The 26,651-nt window shown below is 46.2% G+C and overlaps 1 protein-coding gene across 6 annotated transcripts; it reads right to left on the reverse strand.

Annotated features, from left to right (window-relative positions):
• Nucleotides 1-3: 3 nt before the first annotated feature.
• On the reverse strand, nt 4-25,807 carry FAM20B (FAM20B glycosaminoglycan xylosylkinase). 6 transcript variants are annotated; one of them, XM_064427684.1, is made up of 8 exons: nt 25,787-25,807; nt 18,601-19,131; nt 15,500-15,586; nt 13,465-13,598; nt 11,201-11,372; nt 7,388-7,579; nt 5,481-5,540; nt 4-3,421 (listed from the first exon to the last, which is right to left on the reverse strand). In XM_064427684.1, exons 2-8 carry the CDS (start codon nt 18,975-18,977, stop codon nt 3,190-3,192), a joined length of 1,254 nt encoding a protein of 417 aa, XP_064283754.1. In that variant the 5' UTR covers nt 18,978-19,131; nt 25,787-25,807; the 3' UTR covers nt 4-3,189. The 6 variants fall into 6 exon arrangements, with proteins under 6 accessions (XP_064283754.1, XP_064283757.1, XP_064283751.1 ...); XM_064427687.1 differs by lacking the exon at nt 25,787-25,807 and adding an exon at nt 25,481-25,558 and having other exon boundaries at nt 13,465-13,574; XM_064427681.1 differs by lacking the exon at nt 25,787-25,807 and adding an exon at nt 25,481-25,558.
• Nucleotides 25,808-26,651: the final 844 nt, after the last annotated feature.

Here is a 26,651-nt window from a genome sequence, read left to right on the forward strand (position 1 = left end):
ATGTTGCTTTATTAAAATCTTTATTCACACAATGTTGCTTTATGTGGGATCTGACCCCGGGGGATAGGAGTAGAAAGTCATGATTGCATTCTGTTTGCTTATTAGCAACTCCATTTGTGCAGCAGCTCCCAGGGGCCTCCTCTGGCACATCCGAGAGGGGGGTCTGTTTCCAGCTTCCTGCTCCAGCTGCTGCAGTAAATAAATTACCTTCTTAATAAATTAGTACTTTTGAGTTGAAGTTTGTTTGGCAAGACACACTCCAGTTCATCAGCTGCTGGAAGGAGAGCTGACTCGAGTGTCTCCTCCCCCTGATGGCTGACTTGGGAAGGGGGAGGTAAATAGCAGATGGCTGATGAGGCTCTTTAATTAGCTCTTGATTTCTGTGCTTCCAGTGCTCTGATATCATTGATAAGCACGACACAACCAGTGTGCAACACCTGGGGCCAGTGGGTGACACGTGCACAGTGAACAAGGATCAGAAGGTGTCTGGAAAACCCCCTCCCCAGAGCACCTGCCTTCCAAACAATGTTATTTTTCAGAGATTCAGGCAGACCCAGTTGGCACGTGGATGCTGCTCCTCATTTCCTTTGCAATGGTTACAATTTAAAATCTCTCAGGGTTCTGTGTTCAAGCAAAACGACCATCACTGCCAAAAGGGCAGAAATTGTCACAAGGCCAAAACCAGATCTTCCTGATTTTGGTTTAAGAGAGGAATTTATTTTTCTTTCCTGCTGCAGAACACCAACCTCCAATAGTGTTTACAGCAACCAGAAGCATCAATATCACAAATAAAAAAACAATCCTAAAAAACAATTTCTTGCTTCCTTCTACCGATAATGCTGGACTTCATGCCCTTTGTCCACAAGTAAATCAAAACAAACCAATACCCTGCTTTAAATCTTTGATATTTATACTGGGGTAAAACCCATCCCCAGGCTCCATCTAACAGCAAAAGCTTTAGCTTAGAGGAATATGTAAGTTCTCAACACTAATTTAATTTCAAAGACTGAAAGACCTTTGTTTGAGCCCATTATTAAATCAAATGTAAATATCAAGAGTTATCATATAGAAATCAAAAATTAAATTTTGGTAGATCCCTCCCAAAATATTAAGAGCTCATGTTTAAGCTCAAAGAGAATAATAAGCTTTTAGAAATGCTACAAGCCACCAATCATGTGCTTCACTATCTCCCCTTTGGGTAAATCATCTGAAAGTTCCTGGGAAGCAGCTTAAACCAGCACTTGCTCCTGCCCCACAGCACCAGCCACAGTTTCTAAAGCGTGTTCTGTTATCAGGTGATAGAGGCACGAGCTCCACAGTGTTCTCAAAGCTGTGTGTCACCACCCTGACTGAGAACTCCAGTAATAACTCCAGATCTCATCCCACCATCTCATTGTTCTATGGCATCTATGATTGTGGCCAAGTCCAGAAGAAAGCAAGAATAACCCAGAATTCAGTCCCAGGTAAACAGTCACATTCTACTTTCAAGATGCTCTTCTCACGCAACGAGAAAAAGACTTCAACAAAATAAACCAATGCCTGCATTTTTCAGATAAATTCTCTCCCTGACACCTCCAGGATCAGGTGTGGCCAAGGTGCAAGACCAGAAAACAGCTCTTTACCTGCCTGCCACACTGCAGTCAGAGAAATCCTGACAGGAAAATCAAGGAGAAGGTTCAAACTGACATTTTGGTGCTCTTGCTCTCAAGTTCAGTAACGTGCAATCACTTGGGGAAGGGAGCTCCTTCCTTACATCAAGAACTATGCTGGCTGAACACTGATGCAAAGCTGTTCAGTTTGGAAATAGTGATGAAGCTGCATCTCTTCTGGAGACACAAACTGAGACCTGCCCCAAGTTTTACGACACAAACTCAGCACAGGCTGCAGTGCTGAAGGACAACAGGACTAGCACAAGATGAGTGCTGCAAGCCTGCCCTGAAAAGCCAACTTTTCTCTTTCCATGGCAAAACCATTAGTGAGGAGTCCTGCATGACCATCCCAGGCAGAACATTGCAGTGGGGGTTGCAAGAAGCAACTGGGGAAGGCAGAAAACCTCCTGGAAGTGATCACAGCTTCTGAGCTCAGCCACAGCCAAAGCAGGTGAATGTGGGACCCCAACATTCGTGTCCCCAGAACAGCAGTGCTGGGCTGTGGTCACAGGGAGCAGCAGAAAGCTCTCTCAGGTGAGATGAAGACAGACCACAGCTCAGGGATGTCTGCACACCTCAGGTGACTGCTGGTGACTGGGGAAGTCGAGCAAACACCTCTACCCCAGTCCCACATGCCCAGAGGCTCCACAGCACCCAGGGCTCACAGTAAAGCAGCCTGACCTCCCTACACAGAACTGCTTCCAAGGACAGATTCTGTCCTCCTCAGCAACAATGGAATGAACATTTGTTTATAATGCACACAGGACTGCAAGGATATTTTCTCTGCTCAGACCTTGTCAGATTAATTTAAAACAAAAGAGGGACAAGACACATGGAAACTTACAATAACCCCTTAAATATCAAGTGCTGTATAACCACCCTGTCCTCTCCTAAATCTCCAACCCTGTGGATAAACCTTTGATAGGACTTCAGCAAAAACACTGAAGCATTATCACATAGGAGGCAGCCCCCTTTCCCAGCCTTTTATCAAGGAAAAGCCAAGTGAGCAGCAGAGGTCCCCTCTCCCACCCCTCAGACAAGCAGAACATCCCACCCCGGGGGGGTGGCACAACTCTTCAGTCCAACAGTTATTTTATTCGCCCCTGCTCGTTCTCTAGAGAAGCAGTAAAATGCCCAACCAGCTCAGAGCTGATTGTGTACAACCCTGAATGAACAAACTCGCCAGAGGAAAGGGGGACTGTACTGTTCATCTCTGAGGGTCCCCTCCAGATCCAGTCCACAAAGGAGTTCTGTGTTCCACTCTGCCCCAGCACCAGAGCTGTGTTTATCCAGTGCAATGCCCACTGCCGGCAATGGACACGCCACAGCGGCCACGGTGCCATCCCAGGCCTCCTTCCCACCTCTCACTGCTGCCAGCCCGAGGAAAAAGCCAGTGTCACCTCCCTTCCTCTGCCTCGGGAGCTCTCCTGTTCATGTCAGTCCATCTTGGCCACAGCCCTTCTGAACTGATTGTGCTGTTTTTCTATCGCTTGTTTGTTTGTTTTTAAAAAAAGGAGTTTCATCTCGTGTTCCGCTACGATTACAAGTGAGACAGAGTCATCCTGTCTTCCACCAGCACAACATCTGGCCCAAACTGGTCTGTGCACTGCTTCACTGTAGCCAGGATGCTGAGGAGCCGCTGGTCCAGGGCGTCCAGGTGAGGGGTGGAGAGCACAGGTGAGATGGGGTCATGCGACATGGCAGTTTTTAAGGCAGACTTCAGGACTCCGTTCTTCAGGTAATTCAGCCTGTTCCAGGTGGAAACCCGGATGCTGCAAAAGAAACAAACACACATCACCACACCAGGGTCCTGCTGCATCCCACTGGGAATAGCGGCTCATCAAGAATGGAGACTCATTGCAGAAGTGGGTTTGGGATGGCAGGGTCCAGGTGGAACTGCATCACACACAGGATCTAATGAAACTTGAAAACTAAAGGTGATGAAGAATCAATCTGGTGTCACATAACTCTGATGTTACACAGGAACACTTCTGGCTGAGAGCACCAAGGTCTTCAGTCCCGCGGCCTCCCAGACAGAGTTTGGAAAGAAAAGAAAAGAAAAGGAAGGAAAAGCAACAAATTCAAACAAAGGTCACCTCAGGAAGAGCATCACTGACCAATAATGAATCACAAAGGACAAAAGGCAGCTGACCAAACTTCCAAGGAAGAGAACACAGCAGTGACTCTTCACTGACCACTGAGCTTGTTTGTGTCACCTCATCTCAGCTCTTATGTTCTGTGTAGTCTCTTGGGATTCTCCCCAAAACCTTTCAGGGCCAAATCTTTAGCATCCCTGGTCTAAACTCTTGAGTTTAAAGGCTTCCAATAAAACCAGCAAAATAAGAAAGTGTTGTAACAAACCTACAGCTAAAACAATTATGCAAATTAAGTATCCTATGGCATTTGCCCAGTACCAGAAAGAAGGAAAATCAGAAAAACTGGAAATTGCAAAATCTCTAAAGAGATAAACTTCTCTGGTTGCATTTGGGGCAATCAAGATGACAAAGACTCCAGAAGAATCTCAATAAAGTACAAATAAAACATACATTTAAAATTAATGTAGGGAAACTAAAGAATTTAAAAGTTCTTTATCTGTTCTCCATATGACTTTTAAAAGGATCTTGCAGAATGTAGGCCAGGTGTACTGCAGCATGCAGGGAGCTGTGCTTAGTGCAAGCAAGATGAGAGCCCAGGCTTTCTGCAAAGGTCCCACAGAATTTGGAAGACAGAACCTTTCAAGGACAAGCTTCACAGACCAACTCCATTTGGAAGGCTTGAAGGAGTTCATGTTGAAGTAACAAAGTCAGGAAATTGATATCTCAGTATTTTTCTTCCTGGGAATTCTCATAGAATCCCAGAATGGCTTGGACTGGAAGGGACCTTAAAGAACATCTCATTCCACTCGCCTGCCATGGGCAGGGACACTCTCCACTAGATCAGGTTGCTCCTGATCAACCTGTCCAACTTGGCCTTGGACATTTCCAGGGATAGGGCATCCACTGCTTCTCTGGGCAACTTGTGCCAGGACCTCCTCAAAGGGAAGAATTTCTTCCCAATATCCCATCTAACTCTGCCCTCTGTCAGTGTGAAGCCTTTCCCCCTTGTCCTGTCACTGCAGACCCTTGTCCCAAGTCCCTCTCCAGCTCTCTTGGAGCCCCCTTGGACACTGGAAGGGGCTCTGAGGTCTCCTCAGGCTTCTCTTCTCCAGGTTGAACACCCCAGCTCTCTCAGGCTGTTCCAGAGGAGAGGTACCCCAGCCCTTGGAGCATCTATTTCCTAATGAGAAGTAGCAATGGCCTGGTAAGAGACTGGACACAGAAATCAGAAAGTCACAGCCTCTGAAAATAAAACCATAGCTCACAAAGCCAAAGCAGAAACAAAACTCTGCAAAGAAACTACACATTTTACTTGAGAGGAGCCCCCTGAGCAGGGCTGCAGTTTTCATTAGGAACCATGTTTGAAATGATTGAACTGCCATCCTTCAGTACTGCCAGGGAGAACTGGAGCTGGGATGTGCACGTTGATTTGTCAGGAGCTGGGTGGGATGGCTGCAGATGCCAAGTGCCTGTCACACTGACTGTGGACAGAGCTGAACCAGTGACCTGGAGGAGAGACCACTTTCTGCAGCCAGCCTTCTGCCTTCATGAAAATGCATTCCTCAGCTTCTTGGGCAGTGCCCATCCATCAAACAGACAATATCTAAAAAAGTACAGCACTGTGGACCCAAGCAAACCTCTTCAGGTTGCCAGAATGCTCCCAAGTTCATGAATTGTAAACCTAAGGACAGCAATTACACAAGTACAGTGCACAGCAGCTCTGTGCTTCACTTACATGCAGCACTGATAGAGAGGAGCCAAGATGCTTCTTTCATCCAGGGCAGGGTTTCCAAAGCTGAAAAGCAAAATGAAAACCAAGTGAACCAGCTGAACTCCTAAGGTTGTTCTCAACATAAAAAGCTTTGTAAAGAATTCAGAGAAATCAATACTAGGCAATTTCATGCTCCAAGAGATCAAATCATTTAAATTAAAATATAAACAGGCCATGACTAGTCACAGATATAATTTTCATCAGCACCAGCTAAGCAGGTAAACAGAAGAAGCACAGTATACCCAGCTCTTTATCAGACCCAGGCACCTTAGGCATTTCAGGAGTTTAGAAATGATGCAGGGATAAGGAATAACTGGTATTCTGGGCATGCAGAAGGGAGTTTTGCCTGTCTGACACAGCTGGGCACGGAAGGAACCAAACAGCAGCAAACATTAGAGCCACAGTTCACTAACAAGGTGATCAACTTAAACATTTTAAGCCAGAAGGCTTCCACAATATTTCAAGCTTCATCCAAACACATGCTGGATTTATTTTTCATAGTTTCATCTTCCTCATAATACTGTTTTCAACTAAGAACTTTCCCTTCAATAAAGATAAGTTGCTGCAGGGCCCTGGCCTTATGCTGCCCAAATAATTCTGTTACTTGTAGCTTTAAAATTAACTAAGTTCCCAGGGAAGTGTCATGGCACCATCTGCTCTTACTCACATGGTTTAGTTTTAGGTAGCCCTGTAAGAAACAAGGAACTGGGGTCAATGATCCTTATGGGTCCCTTCCAAATTGAGATCTACCATGGCTCTATGAAAAACTGTCCCCTACCCATTATTTCAAAGGATCTGGTCCTTCACAGAAAGGAAACTCACTGCCACTCCACACGGGAGTGCCCACCAGAAAAATAAATAATCCAGAATTGCTGGACTAAATGATGAGAAAGGCAAATAGATGACCTTTACGTTTTTTAAGAAATTAAACAAATTGTTATGATTTAAACAAGGCTGTGTCTTCAGTATGATTTTTAACCTAAACTATAGTGGACAACGTACAAAAAAACTATAGCAAGGACAGAAGAACTCATATCCTAAACACATTTTAAAAACATTTTTGTTTGGGTAAGAGTTAATGTCCACACTTAGAGCACATAATTTTTGTGTTTGTTATCACTTCTACCTCCATTCTAAACTTTTAACCTTTCAAAGCCAGAGCAGGCATATCCAGAAGGCAGGAATGCCAAATTTTTCAGAAACACATTTTAGAACGATCTGCTTTTATTACAGTACTCATTTATATTGACTGGTGATAAATAAAAAAGCCTAAGTTTTCAATCTTCCATTAATTAAAAGCCTAAAAGGAAAGGGCGTTTCTGGGGATAGGAGGAGAGACTGGAGCAAACCTTTGAAAGTTGCTTTGGCAAATACTGTGTTAACTGGGGAGTTTGTGTAGCTTGAGCAGGACTTTGCCAAGACAGAAGAGTATCTAGAGCACAGAGCCAAATCATGGAGTCCTAAAATGGTTTGGGTTGGAAGAGTTGGATTAAAGCTCATCTTGTTCCACCCCCCTGCTGTGGACAGGGACAGGTGCTTCAAGCCCTGTCCAACCTGGCACTGGACACTTCCAGGGATGGGGCAGCTTCTCTGGCCAACCTGTGTCAGGGCCTCCCCCGCCTCAGAGGGAAGAATTCCTTCCTAATATCTGATCTAAACCCACTTTCTTTCATGAATCCATTCCCCCTTGTCCTGTCAGCACCACAGCCTTTGCAGGACCCTAACATTTGGTGAGTAATTTCTGACAAAAAGGAAAGACGATTACCAACGATACTAAAGAACAAATTAGCGAGAGAGAGAGAAAACAGAGAGAGACACAGAGAGAGACACACTGACCTCTGCCAGGGCACCAGGGCCGTGCCCAGGCTCACCTTTTGGCATTGTCCAGCAGGATGAGCATGCTGGCCCCCTCGTCGTCCTGGAAGCTCTCGTAGTGGTGCCGGTCGGCGTTGCCGATCAGGTAGTCGAAGATGGCCGTGTCGATGATGTCCAGCAGGCGCGGGCCCGAGTCGTACGGGGACGTTTTCTTCACGGCGTCGCAGTAGCTCTCGTCGTACTCCCACCTGCAGCCAAGGGGAAGCAAGCAGCCCTTCAGGGAGCCACCCCTGCACCCCTACAGCTGCCCTCGGGCACTGTGAGTGCACCAAGAAAGGGGAGCAGCCCAGGCCAGACAAAGAAGGAAGAGCTGGACAAGTGTTTATGAGAAGAGTAAGGCCTGCATCAACATCCCAGCCTGTGGAGCAAGCTGTAGTTTCAGTTCAAAGATACACAAAGATCATCTTCCTATGGAAAACAACCCCAGAGTTTGCCTCCTTACAACTCCACAGTGCTGGGCTATGTTACGGGAAGATTACTGCCATGCCTTGCCTCCCTCAGCTTCCCAAGGAACACTTCAGTACTGTGTGTGTTTCCATTGCCTTGAGCTGTTTCCATCTGGCTTTCCAGACAGCCCCTTCCTTTTTTATTTTTAATGCAAGTATCCTAATAGTGGTTAGTGATGAGCCCCTCTGCCCCAGGAGAAGGGCTTCACAGTGGTCACTCTCCCTCACTCACAGCTGTCTCTTTTCTCCCCTCTTCCTTTGCAGAGCATCTCACCTTCTTCTCCACTGACATGACTTCAAGCTTCCCTCTTATCTCCTTCTCCACATAATCGCCTAACATGGATGTCATGTCTCAATTCTCCAAAGCTAGGATTTTAAATTTTCCCATTTTCTTCTTTACAGCTTTCAAAACTATTCAACACCACCACCAAAACAGCCAACTCTCTGGTGTATAGCCTTTCCATCTGTCAACCTAAATAACAAGGACATCTTCCACGTAAGGACTGAAACAATCCTTCACAAAATAGCAGCTAAATTGGAAATGCCTTAAACCATCTGTGATTTGGAAACAGAGATGGAAGAAACACAAGCTGGAGAGACTTGCTGACATGCTCAAAACTGCAGAAAGTCAGAAAAGTAGGAAGATTAGAATTTAATTACTACAACTGCCATGTATCCCACTTCCACCTTCTGGAACCAGAGATCCCAGTATCCCACCTTTCTTCCAGGTAACCAAACCAGAGAGCTTAAAAATTTATCTTCTCAATGTTCCTAATAACAGGTCACACATGCTCCTCAAATGCTGTGCCTAAATCCCCTAGGAAGAGGGATCTTTGCACCAAGATCCAACTCACACTCAAGGTGTAGCACAAATCCACACAGCAACAGTCTCAGAACCTCTCCTCCTTGTCCTGGATATGCTTCTTATGCTGCATCCCACTCTCCCTCAAGTGTTTCTTTTTCTCTCATTTTACTTCAGAGCAGTACTTAATCTCCTTGCCACAATTTTTCAGCTATACTGTGCTCTCTCTCATTTCCCATGCAGTCTTTCAAGAGACTTTTATCCAGCACTCATTTCTGATAATTTATATTGCATTAGCACAGGCCTTGGAAGGTCAGGGATTTTGTCTATTACACCTCCATTAAAAATTACGTACACTAATGTGCCTGTGTGAATTATGTTTAAAAGGTCAACTCAAAACAGCAGCTAGAGCAGGAAAAAATTCTTACAGGGTTATTTTCTCACAATTACCATGCACAAAAAAAAGGGAGAGCATGACACCAAGAACCTTTAATTCTGATCTCTCAAAGTGAAATGTGCAGCATGACATGGTGAAAAACACCAGAACCTTGTAACCTCATCTGAAGGAGGCAAGTGTGAGTTTAAATACACCAAATATCAAATCAGCACAAGAATCAAGCTAAACCCCTGTGTAAACAGGCAGGGTGTGATGAAAAGGAGTCTCTCAACAGAGAAACACCTCCAAGAAATTAATCCTGTTCATCACTGCAATGTACCATGTACTAAACACAGCTGATTTTGACCTGCTGGGAAAGAAAAAACATCTGCTGCTCAAAATTCAATCTGTGCATTTTATAGCCTAAAACAATTCAACAGAGCCTTTGGATGAGATTCTTTCTGAGAACAATCACATCACTGGAAATCAATGGATACTTTAGATAAAGGACTGAAAATCTCTTCTAATAACTTTCAAGTTTAAGACAGATTTGGAAAAATTTACTCAGCTCAAACCCATTTGTTCTGCTCATGGCAAAAACATCCCCACCTCAGGAACTCAGATGTGTTACATCTGTTGTAGAATGCTGCTTAAAGAAGGACAAATATGGGATTTAGCATTCTTTACATGCTGAGCATGGTCACCAAATACTGATGGCATTCAAAGCAAAGGACTTTCCAGGGGGTGTTGATGTGGCACAGCCTGATTTTTTGGTAACAGGGGAAGGCCATAGGTGTGGCTTCTGTGAGAAGGTGCTGGAAGCTTCCACCATGTCTGACAGAGCAAATAATGGCCAGCAGTGGAAGCATGACAAGTGACCCTCTAACACAGAACCTAGATGGGATTGACCTCTGGGCACTGTGGGATCTTGCAACAGTCTTTGAATTGGTGGAAGTTGACAATGGTACCTACAAGCAGCAGTTTTTCTAGTCAGAGAGGAGGAGGAAGTGAGAACATGTGAGGGAAAACAACATGGAGACACCAAGGTCAGTGGAAAAAAAAAGAGAGGAAAGAGGTGCTCCAGGCATCAGAGCTGAGATTCCTCTGCAGGCCATGGTGAGGACCATGGTGAAACAAACTGTGCCCTTGTAATGCATGAAGTCCATGGGGGATGCAGAGATCCACACACAGCTTATGGAAAAGGGCTCATGGCTGAGTGGGTGGATGCCAGAGAAAGCTGTGATCCAGTGAGAGACCTGAACAGAGAAAGAGAGCCCCTGCTTCCAGAGAAAGAGAGAGCTTGCTTGCTCTCTTGTGCTTCCAGACTGGAGCAGCCTATCCTTAAAAATCTGCACCCTGTGGACAAGTGACCCATACCACAACAGTTTTATGACAACTGTGTGCCTGTGGGAGGGACCCCATGGCACAGCAGAGAAAAGACTCCTCTCCCTGAGTGAACAGGAAAAGATTTCCAGTTATGAACTGATCAAAACTCCCACACCCTGTCTTCCTGAGCTGTTGGTGGGAAGGAAGGAGGGGTTGGGGTGAAAAAAGGTGTTTTAAAGGCTTATTTTACTTCTCATTATCCTCCTCTGACTCGGTTAATAGTAAATCTACTTTATACCTTTAAATTTGGACCTGTTTTGCCCTTAGAGTGTTTTTTTTTTCTCCTAGTCCTTATCTCAACTCATGAGCCCTTTGTTAATTTTCTTCCCTCTCCTCTGCCCAACTGTAACAGAACTGTAAGTGAACAACTTTTGTGAGTACCTGGTGTTTGGCCAGTGTCAAACCATGACACAGGGCCTAGCTGAAGTTAAACCAGTTCCACGACTCTGAAAATGAACTATAAGGTTCATGAAGTTAGTGCTGACACATTTCAGGGGCCACAGCATCAACAGAAGGTCCAGTGGCACAAGAGAAGAATCTCAGCTTGCCCACAGACAAGATTTTCAGAGGTTGGAGTGACTGCATTGTGGAGTTCTGCTCCAGCCAAGATACAGGAAAAGGACAGTGCTTAGTATTGTGGAAAACAATGAAGACTTTTTTATTTCCTCCTTTCAATTTAAATTTTATTCTGGACTTCTTGGCTTCTGCTGTTGTGCTGTTGACACAACCGTAGGTTTTGAAAGCACTGAGAGCTCTTTAGTTACCCAAGGGTCATTTTAGTGCAGTGATCATCCCATACCTGGCCAGCTTGCCCTCGCGGTAAGTCCTGCCCCAGGGGTGCCGGTGCTTCTGCAGGGGCCAAACGTCCGGCAGCCACAGCGTCACCGAGCCCTCCATGATGTCCCCATCTGCACAGGCTGGCTCTGTCTCCCGACAATAGTAGCACTTCCCATAGAAGCAGGTGTTATTGCCTTAAAAGAAAAATTAAGAGGTATTAATCCAAGGAATCCAACTGAAATTCAGGAGCTTGTTGGTGCAGCAGAGGCTTCCCCACGACAGGATTTCACTGCATTTGTCTTTGTGGTTCTGTCTCTGACAGGGAGAGGCTCAAAAGAGATTGCACAGACATCCACTCATTTAGAGCAATTAAAGAATAATATGAAGAGAGCAATTATATTTTCTAATGACTTTATCACTCTGAGAATTAATACAACATCACACTCTCAACAAGTTTTTGTGATCCTTTCCTAGTCCCAAGGACCCTGACTTTGCAATGTTAACACTGCTTGCTGTTCACATTTCATACTTCATGTGTCAGATTTCCCACTTACTTGAAAAAGCTGATCAAAAAGAGATAAGTGAAAAGAGACACATCAGAACGCAAAGGGATTTGGTGCCCTGAGACCTGCCACATGTCTCAGCTACTTGAGCTGACTTGGTGGAGGAGACAGAAACAAGTATCATTCTCAAATGATCAAGAAATGCAGATCTGTCAAAGCTTCATCAGTGAGGAGCAACAAAATGCTGCAGCCTTTAGTCCACTAACACTGATGCATCCTGTAGAATCAAGTAATCTGGAGCAGCCTGCATTAGTGGTTTTAACCTTTTCTATCTTCCCCTTCTTAACTCACCTTCACTTCCTCCTCGCCAAGTTAAATCCAGTTCCATGCTCACAGACGTTCTTCCAAAATATTCTTCAGCTATGTCTCACTTGGTTGTGATTACCCTCTGTCCTTTCTTCCTTTGGTTCTACATCCAATATCCTCCCCAGAGCAGGCTCAGCTCTCCAAATGCCATGTTCTTCCCTTTCTACCCTCACACATCCCCACCTCTCAGCCCTCCATCCAGACCCTGTGCTCCCAGTATCCTGTCAGACACCCTGAGCATGTCACAGATCATCACCAACACAGAGCTTGCAGACCAGATCTCTTATTTGTATGGAAAGCCTGCAAGTCTCTCTTCCCATCCAGGGGCTGCAGCAGGTCTAGCAAGAGACAGAATTCTTTGAGATTCTAGCTGTAACTCCAGTAAACCTGCACTGAGTATGAATGAATGCTCTCTTCTTCAAAACCTCGGGAACTTGGTCAAATTTGGCCTGACAAAAGATCATAACCTCCTCCACAGACCAACCCACTTCTTTAGTTCCTGTCTTTGCAGAACAGCAGTTCCAAGGAATCTAAGGAGGAGCAATGAACATTTCTGGAGCCTTACTTCTCAAGTCAGCACTGCTGCTAGCAAACAGCTTGGCTATCTTGGCTGAAATTGGAAAATGTAAAGGCTGCCTGAGGCAGGAACCCCATGTGAATGCCAGGAGAGGCTGATGAGGCTGAGCTGAAACTTTCATCTGGAAGTTGCACCTTTAAGTGGCAGTGTCAGGCAGCAGGTGAGACTGCCAGAAGTGCTGCTAACAGGAACATTACCAGGGGTAAGGAACAATCATCTCTGGAGCCTTCTGATTAGGAAATGAAACAAACAAACAAACGAGTAATAATTGGATGGTTTATGAAAGCCTCAGGGAGTTAAGGCTGCAGCATAAGTAATTTCTTGGTGCTTAATGACCACCTGGTAGGAGTTCACATTAATAGCTTCTATTATGTGTCCTTCACAGCATTATTACTGTAAACAACACAGGGAAGTTCTGCCATTGGTTGTAAATGCTCTGCAGGCTCTGAGGCAGCACAAACAACATCTAATACCAACCAGTGTGTCAGCTCTATAAATTATCCCAAATCACCACTCTCTTCACATTAAATACAACTTTATTCTTTTCTTTTCAGGTCTAATCACAGACTTTTCTAACCATTTTTGACAGCAGAGAGAAAATTCTTACTCAAAAAATAAAAATCCCATCTGTAACAGCAGCATGAGGGAAGAAAATCAAGAAACTACTTGAAGAAAACCAAATCCTCCTCCCCCTCCAAACGGGGTTATCCAAGATCTCTCCTGGCACAGAAGGAGCTTCCTGCATCATGGTTAACTGCTCTGTGTCAGGCTCCCACGGCTCTTTTTTCCCATTCAGCATTTTTCCTTCCCTGGGCAGCACAGCCCATGGCATGCACTCACCCACAGTCATGAAGGTGCCCAGGAGCTGCTCCGTGGCCACTGGTTTGATCTCGGTGCGCAGATTCACGAACCTGCCCACCACCAGCGGGGCCCGGCGGAATCCCAGGATTCTGATGGGGGTGAGAAAACACCACCTGAGAATTTGCAACATAGGCAACAGCTCAAAATTAAAACAAAAAAAACCCCTCACAGTCTCTGTCAGAGATGATAGAGACCAAAGAGTAAAGTGGAAGCCCTGCAGGAGCCTCCTCTCTTCTCTGAGGCAAGGTAAGCAAACTCATTTTTCATATGTGCCTGCATGTTAAACTTTACAGTGACACTCCTTTACTAAAGCATTCGCAGCAGAGCAACAGAGGATGCACCATGCTCCAACTCTCAGAACTCAGACCTCACACCAGAAATATCCATCATGTGGATATTTCTGTGTCTGAAGCAGGCTGAAGCAGTAAAACCACATGGCCCGTGGGCTGGTCACCTGGAAAGATCATTTCTAATTTGTGGGAACCACTCTCTATTAAAATGTTATGCTTAAGCCAAATTCAATTACACTTGAAAGCAACCAATCCAAGAGTTGTTTTGTTTGGCACAAGGAAGGAGAAGGGAAGAGAGAATGGTAGAACAAAAGTGAATGTCTGAGAAGTGCCTGGAAAAACAAAGGTGGGAAGAACAACCATAAAACTTGCAGTTACAAGATCCAGGCCCCACTCCCATGCCTGCCACAGCTTTTGCTCAGTGACCACAAAAGATTTGGGTGCTTGTAATAGAATTTTAAAAATTTTAAAAGTGCTTAAAGAAGTAAAAAGATCAAAGAAGTGTCAGCCCCAACTCTCTTAATGCACTTTTGACACCCTTTGGATAGCCTTTGCATCTCAGAAAAAGATCCTGAACAGGTATTCCTGAAGAATATAGAGGTGCAGAGCCATAGAAAAAGATCAGAGAAAAAAAGCACAAAATCATGACCAAATGGACAGCAAAGAAGAGTTAAGTGAGATTTGGACATTTGAAAGAGGCTCTGATTGAATGGTCAATCACTACTTTTTCAGGGAACCTGAAGCCTGTATGCTCCTTGAAAGCACAAATGGACTGACATCTGGCTCCATTATCTTTTTATCTTCTTAATATACCCTGATTTTGGCCCACCAGCACAAGCTGGCTGTAGCAGCAATGGGGGCTACTCAAGTAGTTATCATCCTAGATATTCTAACTCTTCCTAGAATTACTGATTTCTACTGCCTGTGCAAGGAGTTCCACAGGTGAATCAGGACTAACAGACATCTCTGTCACCACCTATGAGTTTAGTCACAGTGATAAGGCTCTTAAGTATGTACTGAGAAACCTCAGCTTGAGTTTAACCATTCTATCCTTTGTTATATTTGTCCCTCCTTATTCCTTTTCTCAAGATTTAATGTGTTTTCACCTCCAAATCTTCCTATGAGGAAGCAGAGACTGTGCTCATTTATGTTAAGTGAAATTGCAGCTCTAACAGCATTTCATAACTATTGACATTCAGTTTCTGGTGTCTTCTGTCCCATTCTTTGAACATCCTGTAATTTTCATTTTTTCCTGTAACTGCACCTCCAGCACAGGTCCACAAAACCCCCTGGGTACCCCAAGCACAATATGAATAACTGGATTTCCTCTAGGATGCACTGATTCCTATTTACTCTAGACTACATTGTTAGTCTAGACATCAGTCTTGACTTTTTAGTGAACTGGACATGAACTCAGCACATACATTTAGTATTTCAGACTTTTCCACAGCATTTAGCTAAGCTCTTTCTCCCCTGTAATATTAACTAGAGTGGTTTGAGGGCTCATTCTCCTTCCCAAACTTTTCACAAGTATCTAAAATATTACACTCTTGAACAGATCTTAGAAACAAAGTTTCACAGAATAACCTAATCCTTATTTTGCCTTCAATGTGGTAAATTGGCAGGTTAGAGGTAGCTGCTATCTGAGGTGTATTCTTCAAAGAACCCCTTTTTTCTGGTACTTTCCAAAGACAATAAAATCAGACAAAGCAGTAATTCCATACCTATCCAAGTGAAAGGCTGCCACTTCTGCGTTGTGTCTGTCGTAGCCAGCGTAGGGTTCTCCTTCCACTATGTAATCCCTGGCATATCTGGAATTGAAATAAGTCAAATGAAGTGAGTCTATGAAGAATCCCTATCAATTCTGGTGTTCAGAGTAACAACTTAATAATAGTTAAAGAGTCTCTGGGTCACCTTCCAAGTGACTGCCAATGGGAGAGTGGAAAAACATCAATGAGATTAAAGTGTCCAGACTGTTGAAGTGGTAAATAAGGAGGAAAGGTCAGTGATGTACAGTGCTGTCCAGAGCTTGGGAAGCAGCTCACATCCCAACCAAGAAATTTTAATCCAACCATATGCCAAATCACATCTTAGAACGAAGAGCACAGACCCTGCTATGGAACAGGGGTTATTTATACTGGAAAGCAGCAACTCCACAGATGATTTTGGGGTTAGAAACAATTGTACATTAATAATTCTCATTAACAAATACAATCTTATATTGTGGAAGAGATGGCAAATGCAATCTTAATAGATAGAAAATCAGCAAGTGTGAACCTCAGGACAATACTGGGTATAAACAGAGCCTTTAATCTGGCAGAGAAAAGACATAATGAACAGCAAAAAATAGAAATCAGGCACTCATTGCAACAACAATGGTGTATTTTGGTGAAGTGCAAGGCTTTTTGCTCCCCTTTTTATCTTTTAGTAGATGGTACTTAGTCAAGGCAAACACCAATTTCTCAGCTGCCTGACATTTGGATCAGTGTAGATACTGCTGCAGCACCACACTGCAGCTGAGTGTGAAATACCACAATCAATACTGAGCAAACAGGTGAAATGTTTTCAAAGAAAATAAGGCCAAATTAGGTAACCTATTTTCTTATTTCCATCTATGTATCAAATTGTGTAGACTGGATTATTTCCAGCAGAATTTGTGTTCAAACAATAGCAACAACAGTGTAAGAGGAGGCACAGAGCTGGACCTCAGTGTTTTAGCCTTGCTCAGGGAGGATGTGGGCTGAGAAGACAGTCCACTCCCCCAGCCTGAGCAAATGCTCAGCTTCTCTGCAAGGCAGCTTAAGAGAGAATTCACCAGCGCAGGACTCCTGGCAAATGGGAGCTTTCACCAAACCAGCATCTTCTGTCACATACACCACCAGATGACAGCAAGTAATATATGTTAGTAAATTAGGCTGAATTTCAAGTAAATTTGAAGTGAGACAGTGAATCCTCAGAACACGTCCCCAAAGGCAGGCCTTTGGTAGGCTCTCACAGCTGGCTTTTGGAAACATGGTCACATTTTGAAAGCTGCAAAGCTAAAATTTATTAGTGAATCCTGACCAAACTGTTTCCATGCACAGTAGGCAACTAGTCCTTTCCAGAGCAAAAGAAATGAGGGAATTCCTTCTTCTCCTGCTGGTAAATTTGCTCAGAACTGATTTTAGCAGTAATTTATGACAGAGCTTTCAGGCCCAAAGCTGGTTAAATAGCCTCTCCTGCAGTGCCAGAACAGGACTCTGCCCACAAGCCTGGCTATTCAGCAGTCACACACAAAACATGGGTCTACCAGGATGGCCAAGGCCACCCTCTCCAGTGCTCCTATGAACATTCCCAGCTGCACATGTCCTTGCTGGAGCTCAGTGCCTGTGCTTGCCTGCACAGACAGGGCATTACAGAATGCAGTTGAAGTCTCAGTGAAATGCTTGACTGCACTCCCTGACACAGTAAACTCCATGGTAGTGCTGTGAATCTCCACTGCTTCCGTTGGAGGAGATGCCTCTAGTACCACCAGGATTTTGTGTGCAAGGCTCATGCTGTCTGGGCCTGCAGGGGAGCTCCAGCCAGAGCAGGAATTGGCTGTACAGACTTTTTTGTCATTCTCTAATCATAGAATCAGAGACTGCTTTGGGCTGGAAAAGCATTTCATTGCAATTCTGCTGCCATGGGCAGGGACACTTTCCACTAGACCAGGCTGTTCCAAGCCCTGTCCACCCTGGCCTTTGAACACTTCCAGGGATGGGGCATCCACAGCTTCTCTGAACAACCTGTGCCAGGGCCTCACCACCCCCACAGGGAAGAATTTCTTCCCACTATCCTATCTATCCCTGCCCCATGTCAGTGTGAAGCCATTCCCCTTGGTCCTGTCACTGCAGGCCCTTGTTCCAAGTCCCTTTCCATCTCTCTTGAGACCCTTTATGCACAGGAAGGGGCTCTAAAGTCCTCCTGGAGCCTTCTCTTTTCCAGGTGAACAGCCCTAGCTCTCTCAACCTGTCTCCAAGCAGAGGTGCTCCAACCCTCAGAGCAGCTTTGTGGCCCCTGCACTCACCCATTAACAGGACAGGAAACCTTAATGCCTGCTTAACCCAAAATCTTATTCTGCGATGACACTTCTCATTTGCAGTGAAGTCTCCTAAAACACACCTGGCCTTACTTTTTAACATTTTTCTTCTCCTTTTCCCCAGAGACAAACAGTTCAAAAAGCTTTACAACATTCAATCATGTCACTTTTTCCTGAGGATCACTGTAAACTGAGTCCATAACAAGGAAATATTACTACCCTCCATTCTTATGTTGCTCCTCCAATACTCACTGCTGGCAGACAGGAGGCTCAGGGGCTCTCACTCTGACCTACCCAAACCATTTTTACAGCCTACATTCAACTACACCAGACACAAAGATGTCCTTTTGAGACCACTGCCAAGTTTCCTTCCTTCCCTGCTCCTGAACTGCACCCTCTCCTGACAGCCTGACACAACAAGGAGGCAAAGCTTGTTTCCAACCTGCCAGAACCTGCACTTCCAGAGTGAGGAAGATACTGCTCAGAAACATCAGGTGTAACCAACATCCTCTCAGGACTGAACACAGCGGTTGTTCTTTTAATCTAAAGACAGGCTGTACTGAGCATCAGGCTGTACAGCATGAGACAGCTAATGTTACTAGAGCACCGGCTCTTGTTTTTTGAGAGTTTTTGAGACATTTTTTGTCTCAAAAATCACAGGATGGTCTTTCCACTCATAACTTAAACACTAATGTGACAACATGGAGAAAAAAAGCATATATAAATGAAGCAGTTATTAATGCAGCCACTGAAAGCCGTATTCACCTCTTGGGCTTGAAGACAACCTTCTGCCCTCCTTCAAGTACCAGCAAAGCTTTCAGCTGCGTCCCTTTGTATCCCACGTCGGCCTTGACGATCCTCTTGGTGCTCATGGCGTGCATGACGGCTCCCAGCTCGGGGGTGTCCTCGGGGTACACCTCGCGGGGCACCACCCACTGCGCGGCGATCTCCCAGGGCGACTGCAGCGTGTGCTCCAGGCGCGGGTCCAGCGCCACGCGCAGCCCCTGCAGCATGCGCTGGAACGCACGCTGGTCCTCCCGGTTGGCGGCCGACGTGTCCAGGTTGTCGATGAGGAAAACCTTGGTGAAAATGAAGATGACGAGGAGGATGGCCAGCAGCACGACTCGCTGCTTCAGCTTCATGGTGTCTTTTGGCCCTTCTCCCCTGACCCGTTCTTCCAAGCGTTACGGGAAGTCTGTTGGAGATCAGGGTGAGGAAGGGGATGTTAGTGGATGAATTTCATGCCTAACTTGCATCGTAAAAGATGTCTCACCACTGAAGCATCTCCTGGTACCCCTAAAAATAAACAAAACACAAACTTAAAATCCCGCAGATCCCACCAAACTCAAAATCAAGTTTATGCTTGGAACATAAGCCTGCATTCATGGAAACCTGTATCCTTAAGCCCGAACACTTCTGTTAAAACACACTGGGTTTGCTGCCTTCCTGCAGCCTTTCTGTGATCTGCACGGAAGGGGAAATTGCCAGATAGCATCTCTGCACAGCTGAAATCATAGCAGCTGCAACCACCACGGGCAAGACTTTTGCAGGGAACTGTAGTTTAACGTGATTGCTCCAATTTCACATGCACTCTTCCACTAGTGTGAGATCCCATGATTGCTGGTGTCCTAAAGACCTATCCCCCAGAAAAGCTCCCAGGTGAATTTTAAGACAGCTCACAACAGTGAGAACAGCTGCACAGCCTTCTTCCCTGAAGGTACAAGACATAAGCACAGAACAGACTTAATTGTTTATTGCCTTTCATTTGCTGCCACTATAATTTACTCAGCTTTTTTTCCATTCTTACAAAAATATGAGCTGGGGTGGGGGATGACATCTTTACTTCCTCACAGTTAACTAAGTTCCTTCTGCACTCAACTGTAAAACCCATAACCACAGAAAACATACAAAGTGTCTGCAATCTCAACCAGATTAACTAGAAAAAATATCCCAGACCACTAACTCTTGCCTGTTCTCACATCCTCACCTGCAACAGTTAAAAACACATCTCTTTCTATATTTACAGTGGGCTCCAAGACACATCTGGCCCCTCAGGAAGCCTTGGCCAGGGCAGCGTTTGCATGCAAGGACCAGAGAATGCACCATCAACTGTATTTAAAGACAGAATTACCTTCCCAGTGTTAGCTGAATGCAGTCAGAAGCCAAATGGAAAGGGGACATGAGGCATACCTCTGAGGGGCACTGAGAGCCAACAGGAATTTCTCTTCACCAGCCACACTGATGATGCAAACCCCAAACAGCACCCTGGGCTGGGGGAGGACTGACACAGAAAAGCCTTCTCATGCCATTTAACAATAAGTGTATAAATCAGCCATAATTAATCATGGCACTGGAAAAAATGAGCTGCCACAGGCTCCTTTGCCAGCAGCAACCACAGGACAGCCAGGCCATGCACACACAGGTCACAGCCATCAGTGCAGAATCAGGCTGGCACGGTGTAAGAGTGTTAGCATAAAAGGACATGCAAACCCACAGAGGACTCCAGAGCACCCAGAACAAATCTACATGAGGTAGAGCAGACCCACCCAGCCACACAGCTCTCCCACATCCCTGTCAGCACTCACAGCAGGGCAGAGACCCCAGCAAGAGCAGAGGGTAGAAGCCTCTGGGATGCTTCAAACTAGAACCACGGTCTGCTGTTAACTGTGTAATACTGATTTTAATCTGTTGGAAAATAAATGCTCGTGCTCATACTGAAAGAGAACAAATCACATGTTTATATGGAAATTAGAGTGTATTATTATTCTTCATCTAGTTCTGTTTTGGCAGCCTGTTCTTCTCCAGACAGCACTGCCACCTGCACACACCTGCACTGCCACACTGCAAGCACAAGAATGTGAAGCACAGACAAGGAAGATGCACCTGATCCAAAAGCTCTCATTGCTGCAGATACAGACTCACCCAGGAAGAGATCCTTAAATAATAATCACATTATTCTTAAACTTAAGCAGACAAGCAAAGCGGATTGGCTGCACCTGCACCCTCTCATTTTAACTGCATAATTCACCTCTTTAAAACTACTAATTCTGAATAATTTTCAGCACTGCATCCATTCATTTTTAAAATCCATTAGAGTTTGTAAGGAGTTAGGCAGAAGAACAGAGGCCATTTCAGAACAGTTACTCCTTGCTATGGATATGTGTATGTGTACACACACATTTAAAGAAAGCCTCACAGCACAGGGCTGGCTGACTAAAGCACTGAAGCTAAGGGCAGGATGTTCCACACCTCTGGAGCTGAAGATGAGCACTCACTTTTCTACTCTGATTTCCAGGAATACTGAGTTTCTCTAGGGATATTCTTCCTGGGACTCGGGGGGAGAATACAACTCCAGTCACTTAAATTAAAGGTGATTTACTTAGTTTATCTTTTGTGACGGCTTTGAAACTAATTTTGGCTGAAACCCTCCAATGAGGCAAACAGAATTTACAAAAATAAATAAAATTCAATATTTAATTATTTGCTGGTGAGTTGGCTCTCACTTTTTAGTGACATCTGAGGACATGAGTCATCGGCTGCTTTCCTCCAGCAAACACCAAAGCACCCCTGAGGTTGCCATGCAATCAATTTCCCAGTGCTCCACGCACAGCCTGCACTTTGCTCCTTGGTGCCAGCATTACACCCTCTGCTCTGCAAGCCAAGGGAATTGAATCCTTTTATGAACAAGTTTACCACGGACAGCAAGAACTTGAGTTTGCTGTTCTAAATTGAAGATGGCAAGGGCAACAGTGTCAAGGCAATGTAAAAAAAATATTTATGCTGCTTTGGAAGAAAGTAATTTGAAAAAGACAAGTCTTTGGCAAAGTCTTGGATTGGAAAGGAAGATTATGAGAACTCCAGAAGTGTCAAGCTGGCCCTGGAATGAGGTCAGAGATGAGAAAAGTGAAATAACAATACACCACCAAAATTTTAAAAAGGAAAAAATAAGGTGAGCATGAGCAGAACTCTACGGAACAAAGACCAAAAGGGTCTTGGACAACGACAAGAGTAAACCCAGCCAAAAAGAGAAAACAGCCAGAAATAAACAGCCCTAGCAGCTTTTTAATAGTGTAGTCAACTGCAAGGTTTGCATAAGAAATGTTTCTTGTTTTTCACTACCTCTTTGGGAAATTTCCTGATCAATTCTTTCTCTTCTTACAACCAGGTCTGTATTCTCAGCAAGTATGAGTCTTCCAACTCAATACACAGATAACAGCATCTCCTCAGTATCATGGTGGGGTCACTGTGCACACAAACACATGAATTAAAGCATGTCTTCTGGCACTAAACACCAACATCAGACCACTTCACTCCCAGTTCAAAAAACAACATGAAATTTGCCTGTTACAAAAATTACAGCTACTATAAGCAGCCTACAAAGTTACCAGAAAAATCCCACAAGACATTTCTTATTGGAGTCACAAAATCAGTGGCGTGCCTCATATCACAATCTTATTTTTATATCATAAAGTCCTTTAGCTGCTATGTCAAAAATACTTGTGTGTACAATTTGCCAGGATTTCATTATGCTCCAAGTCACAAATCAGGTCCGGGGGCAGGCAAAAGTTTAGTTTGGCAGCATTAGTACACAAAAAATCATAGCTCAAACAGACACTGATCTGAAATGGATATGGTGGGAGTAGAGTCTAATTCCTGTTTAATGCATGGGGTTTTTCTTAGATACACTATACCTTTTGGGATCACCTATCAAAAGGCCTTTAGAAGTTCTCCAGTAAATCCTGGAAAACGCCTTGAAGAAACATCGTATACAGTAGTGACATTTTCCTCTTCCCAAAACATCCTTCAGCCTCACCAGATCAATCTTCCTTCCCATCCTCCCCTCTCTGGCCAGCTCCTTGGTGGCTCATGCCTCTCCTCTCTGTGTGAGCCTTGTTATTCCAGTTTCCACAGGCAGGCTCCCACAGACCTTTCCTTGGATTTCTCAGACTCATTCTGTCACTTCCACTCTCTGCGTGCTGCCTGCCTTGTGTACAAGTTTAGTCATCTAGTGCTCAAGGCTTCCCACGTATTTACTTGTCTGCTGTTTCTCCATCTCCTTTCCTCTTAAAACCCTCCTTATCTACAGGCAAAATCTGTGACAGCCTACACTCAAACTTTCCACAAACACAACTGCACCCCTGGTTGAGAGCTACAATGCTGATAAATATGAAAGACCACAAGCATTTTAACCACTGCAATATCTCTGCCTGCAGCTGCAACAATCAGTAACTGCCTGAAATATTCTCACACAGCTTTGGAAAGAAACAAAATAATTTTGTCCATCTGTCTGCCCACCTTGGCCTGTTACATCCCTTAGTAACTTAAGAATCTGTCACCTGCACTTCTGCCAAATTTGTCAGAGGACTACTGACATGAGCTTTACAAAAACCACAGGCCAGATAGAGGACAGAAGCCTTGAGAAGCCAAGGACAACTGGGTAAATATCCTGAACCTTTCCCAGCTGCCGGCACAGCAAACAGAACACCTGACTCAGCTGGCTGCACAAATAAGGACAGGGTGGGATGGGGTACAGGCAGCTCCTGGGAGCAGCCCTGGGCAAGGAGAAGCCACCAGGCACTGGGAGCCAGGCAGGAACTGCTGGGGTAGGATGTGGCAAAAACTCCTCAGGAAAGCAGGCTGCATTAATCCTCCTTGCAGAACGACTTTCCACCGAGCACCGTTTCCTATGGAAACAAAGTTTATATAATCACACTTTTCACTTAGATCCACCAGCTAATTCCAAACACATCTGAGAGGACAGTAGATGTTTTGAAGACAGGGTTTATGTGTTTATTGGCAGCTGGGGGTGCTGCAGGGAGGGCCTCAGCCTTGGCTCAACAGCTGTCTGCTTGCCTTGGCCATGTGGGCAACCCACTGGTAGAGGCAGGGAGCTGGGAATGCCACGTGGGCAGGGAGGGATTGGGAGCACTGAAACAGGGAATGGTACAGGACAGGGGCAGGAGCCACGGGCACTGATACAGAGGGTGCTGGGACGTGGTCAGAAGACGGCCGGAACAACTCTCCCTTGTTCCCATCGCAGTTGCTGACATTCCCCCTGACCACTACAGGTCAATAAAGCCAGCTGGAAATGCTTTAGGGAGCCTTGTTCCACTTGGAAATGAAGCCAAGGCAGTGAGAAAATGCTGCAGTTTCCCTTCTCCACTTGACATGTTTATTCATCTCCTACATGACTGACATTAAAAATGTAACGAGGGTCCATGTACCCATCTGGATTTTAGCAGAGATGAGCCCGTCGCTGCTGTAGGATGGTGCCAACCAGCCTCCCCCACTCCTGAGGAGAGGCAGTGGGATTCTGGTGTCAGAACCAAGCTGACAACTTTGTACCACGAAGCAAAATAAACTTTTTACCTCAAATGGAGGTACATCTCGTAGTGACTATGTAGGTCAGACTTAAGGACACGATGGGCGCATGGAGTCATTTTCAAATTAAAACAAGACACAAGAAAGCCTGTTCTGTAATAAATACTAGGTGGGATCCACTCACAATGACTCCACTGCAAACCCAGGATCTACATTTTACAGTTTACTGTTTGGTCAGCCCCTAAAGCACTATGGATGTTGTAGGGACTCAGAAGGTACAATGAAACAGCTGCAGTGCTTATTCACATCTGTATCCAGAAAGGATCCAAAGAGAGACATCCTTTATAAGGGTTAAACCCATGCCTTTGACAAGCACAGTCAGCGCTTCTGTGGACACACACTGTATTTTTCCACCAGTGGACAACGACCTTCGCCAGGCTGCGACTGGCACTCGGTGAGAGCCCGCGGCGCAGACGGCTGCTCCCAAGGGTTAACAGATGGCCAGAGAGGCTTCACAGCTGGACGGGGCTCCGTCCCCGGCTCAAAGCGAGCACCCACAAGAGGAATGAACCGCAGGAGTGCAGATACAGACTCCCACCGGCCAGAGCCGTGCAGCCCCGCCGGCCAGGGGCAAACCGGGGGTGTCCGGGGCCGGAGCCGCGGCTCAGGCCGGAGCTGTCAGGAAGGACGTGGAGGTGCTGGAGCGAGTCCAGAGCAGGGAACCGAGCTGGGGAAGGGTCTGGAGCGCCAGGGAGCTGGGGGGGCTCAGCCCGGACAAAGGAGGCTCGGGGGGACCGCGCTGCTCTGCACAGCTCCTGACAGGAGCCTGTGGCCAGGTGAGGGTGGGCTCTTCCCTCAGGCAACAAGCGGCAGCACAAGAGGAGGGAGCCTCGACCTGCGCCGGTGGAGGTTCGGGCTGGCCACAGGGGGGATTTTTCACAGTGAGGGTGGTTGGACATTGGAACGGGCTGCCCACCGTCCCCGCAGGTGGGTAAGGAAAGCCCGGACGTGGCACTTGGTGCCATGCTCTGGTTGACAAGGCGCTGCTGTTGGGTCACCGCCCGGACTCGACGATCCCGGAGGTCTTTTCCAGCCTCAGTGGGTTCTCCCGCCGCCGGTCCGGCCGCAGGGGCCCCTCCGGCGCTCCGCGGGGCGCAGCCGCCCCTCCGCCCCCTCCCTCCCGCCCGCCGCCAGGCCCGGGAGCCCCTGCTGTACCCGCCCCGGGCCGCAGCAGCGCCGCAGTCCCGTCCCGTCCCGCTCCCGTCCCTCAGGCGCCGCCGGCCCGGCCCGGCCCGGCCCCGCCGCCCGCGCCCGCCGCACTCACCGCGCCCGCCGCCCGCCCGCCATGGCCCGGCCACCGCCGGCCCCCGCCAGCCCCACAACATGGTGCCGCCCAGCGCCCAGCTCCCGCCCCCCAGCCAATGGGCGCCCGCCCAGCCCACCGCGCACCGCCCGCTCGCCAATCAGCGGCCAGCGCTGCCCCGGCCGGGGAGACGCGGCCGGGCGCCTCCAATGGGAACGGCGGGGGGGGCGGCGGGGGTGACGCCGGCCCGCCCGGTGCCGCTCCGGGGCTGCGGGCACGATCCCCGGAGCTCGGGTGAGAGCAAGCGAACCCCCGTCCGTCACACACCCTTTTCAAGTGTACGTGGAAAATGCTGAGCTGTGGCTCCGCGGGAGCAGGATGCTGTGGCAGCGGGTCCCGTAACAACGCGCGCCGCCGTCAGAGGCACCTGGCTCGTCGGACTTTGGAATTACGGAATTATAGTTTAGAATTACAGCCCTCTTAACCAGTATTATTATACTATATAGCCCTAATATACCGCGCATTATGGCTGTGTGCAGTCCTGAGCAATACACCTCCTTTCATAATCTAGCACCGATAAATTGGCTGCTATTCAACCACAACATCAATAGAATTTTATCTCTCCCCGTTCAACCACAAATAACGTATTAATTTAAAAATTTCCCCCGTTCAACTACGAATAACACATTAATTTCAACGTCCCCTCTGCGCTCCCGCACTCCCAATAGGCAATAACGCTCCAGTGGGGATGCAATCCGGCAGGCAGCTCGCGTGTGAAAAACGCCAATCACTTGGTTTTGAAATTTTAAAAGTTTAACGGTAGTAAAATGGTTATAAAAATAATAATATAATTAGAATAATAAAATTTGAATATTTGAAATTAGGACAATATGAGACAATAAAAACAAAGAGATACGGACGTCCGGGTACCTTTTTCTGGGCAACACAAGCCCGAAAAAGGACCCCCGTTAACAGAGGATTAACCCTTAAAAACAGTCACCTGCTGCATATTCATACAGCTTATACATGATGTATAAATTCCATTCAAACACAGGATTCTGTCTGGTCACTGTCAACTTCTTCCTCTTAATCCTCATGCCGTCTTCCAGTCTGAGCCAGGTGGGAAGAAGTTAGTTTTCTGCTGATAAGGGAGCAATAAATTCCCTTTCTCTGAAACATTTAGGTGTCCTGT

This window comes from Passer domesticus, chromosome 7, assembly GCF_036417665.1.
Source record: "Passer domesticus isolate bPasDom1 chromosome 7, bPasDom1.hap1, whole genome shotgun sequence".
NCBI classification, from domain to species: domain Eukaryota; kingdom Metazoa; phylum Chordata; class Aves; order Passeriformes; family Passeridae; genus Passer; species Passer domesticus.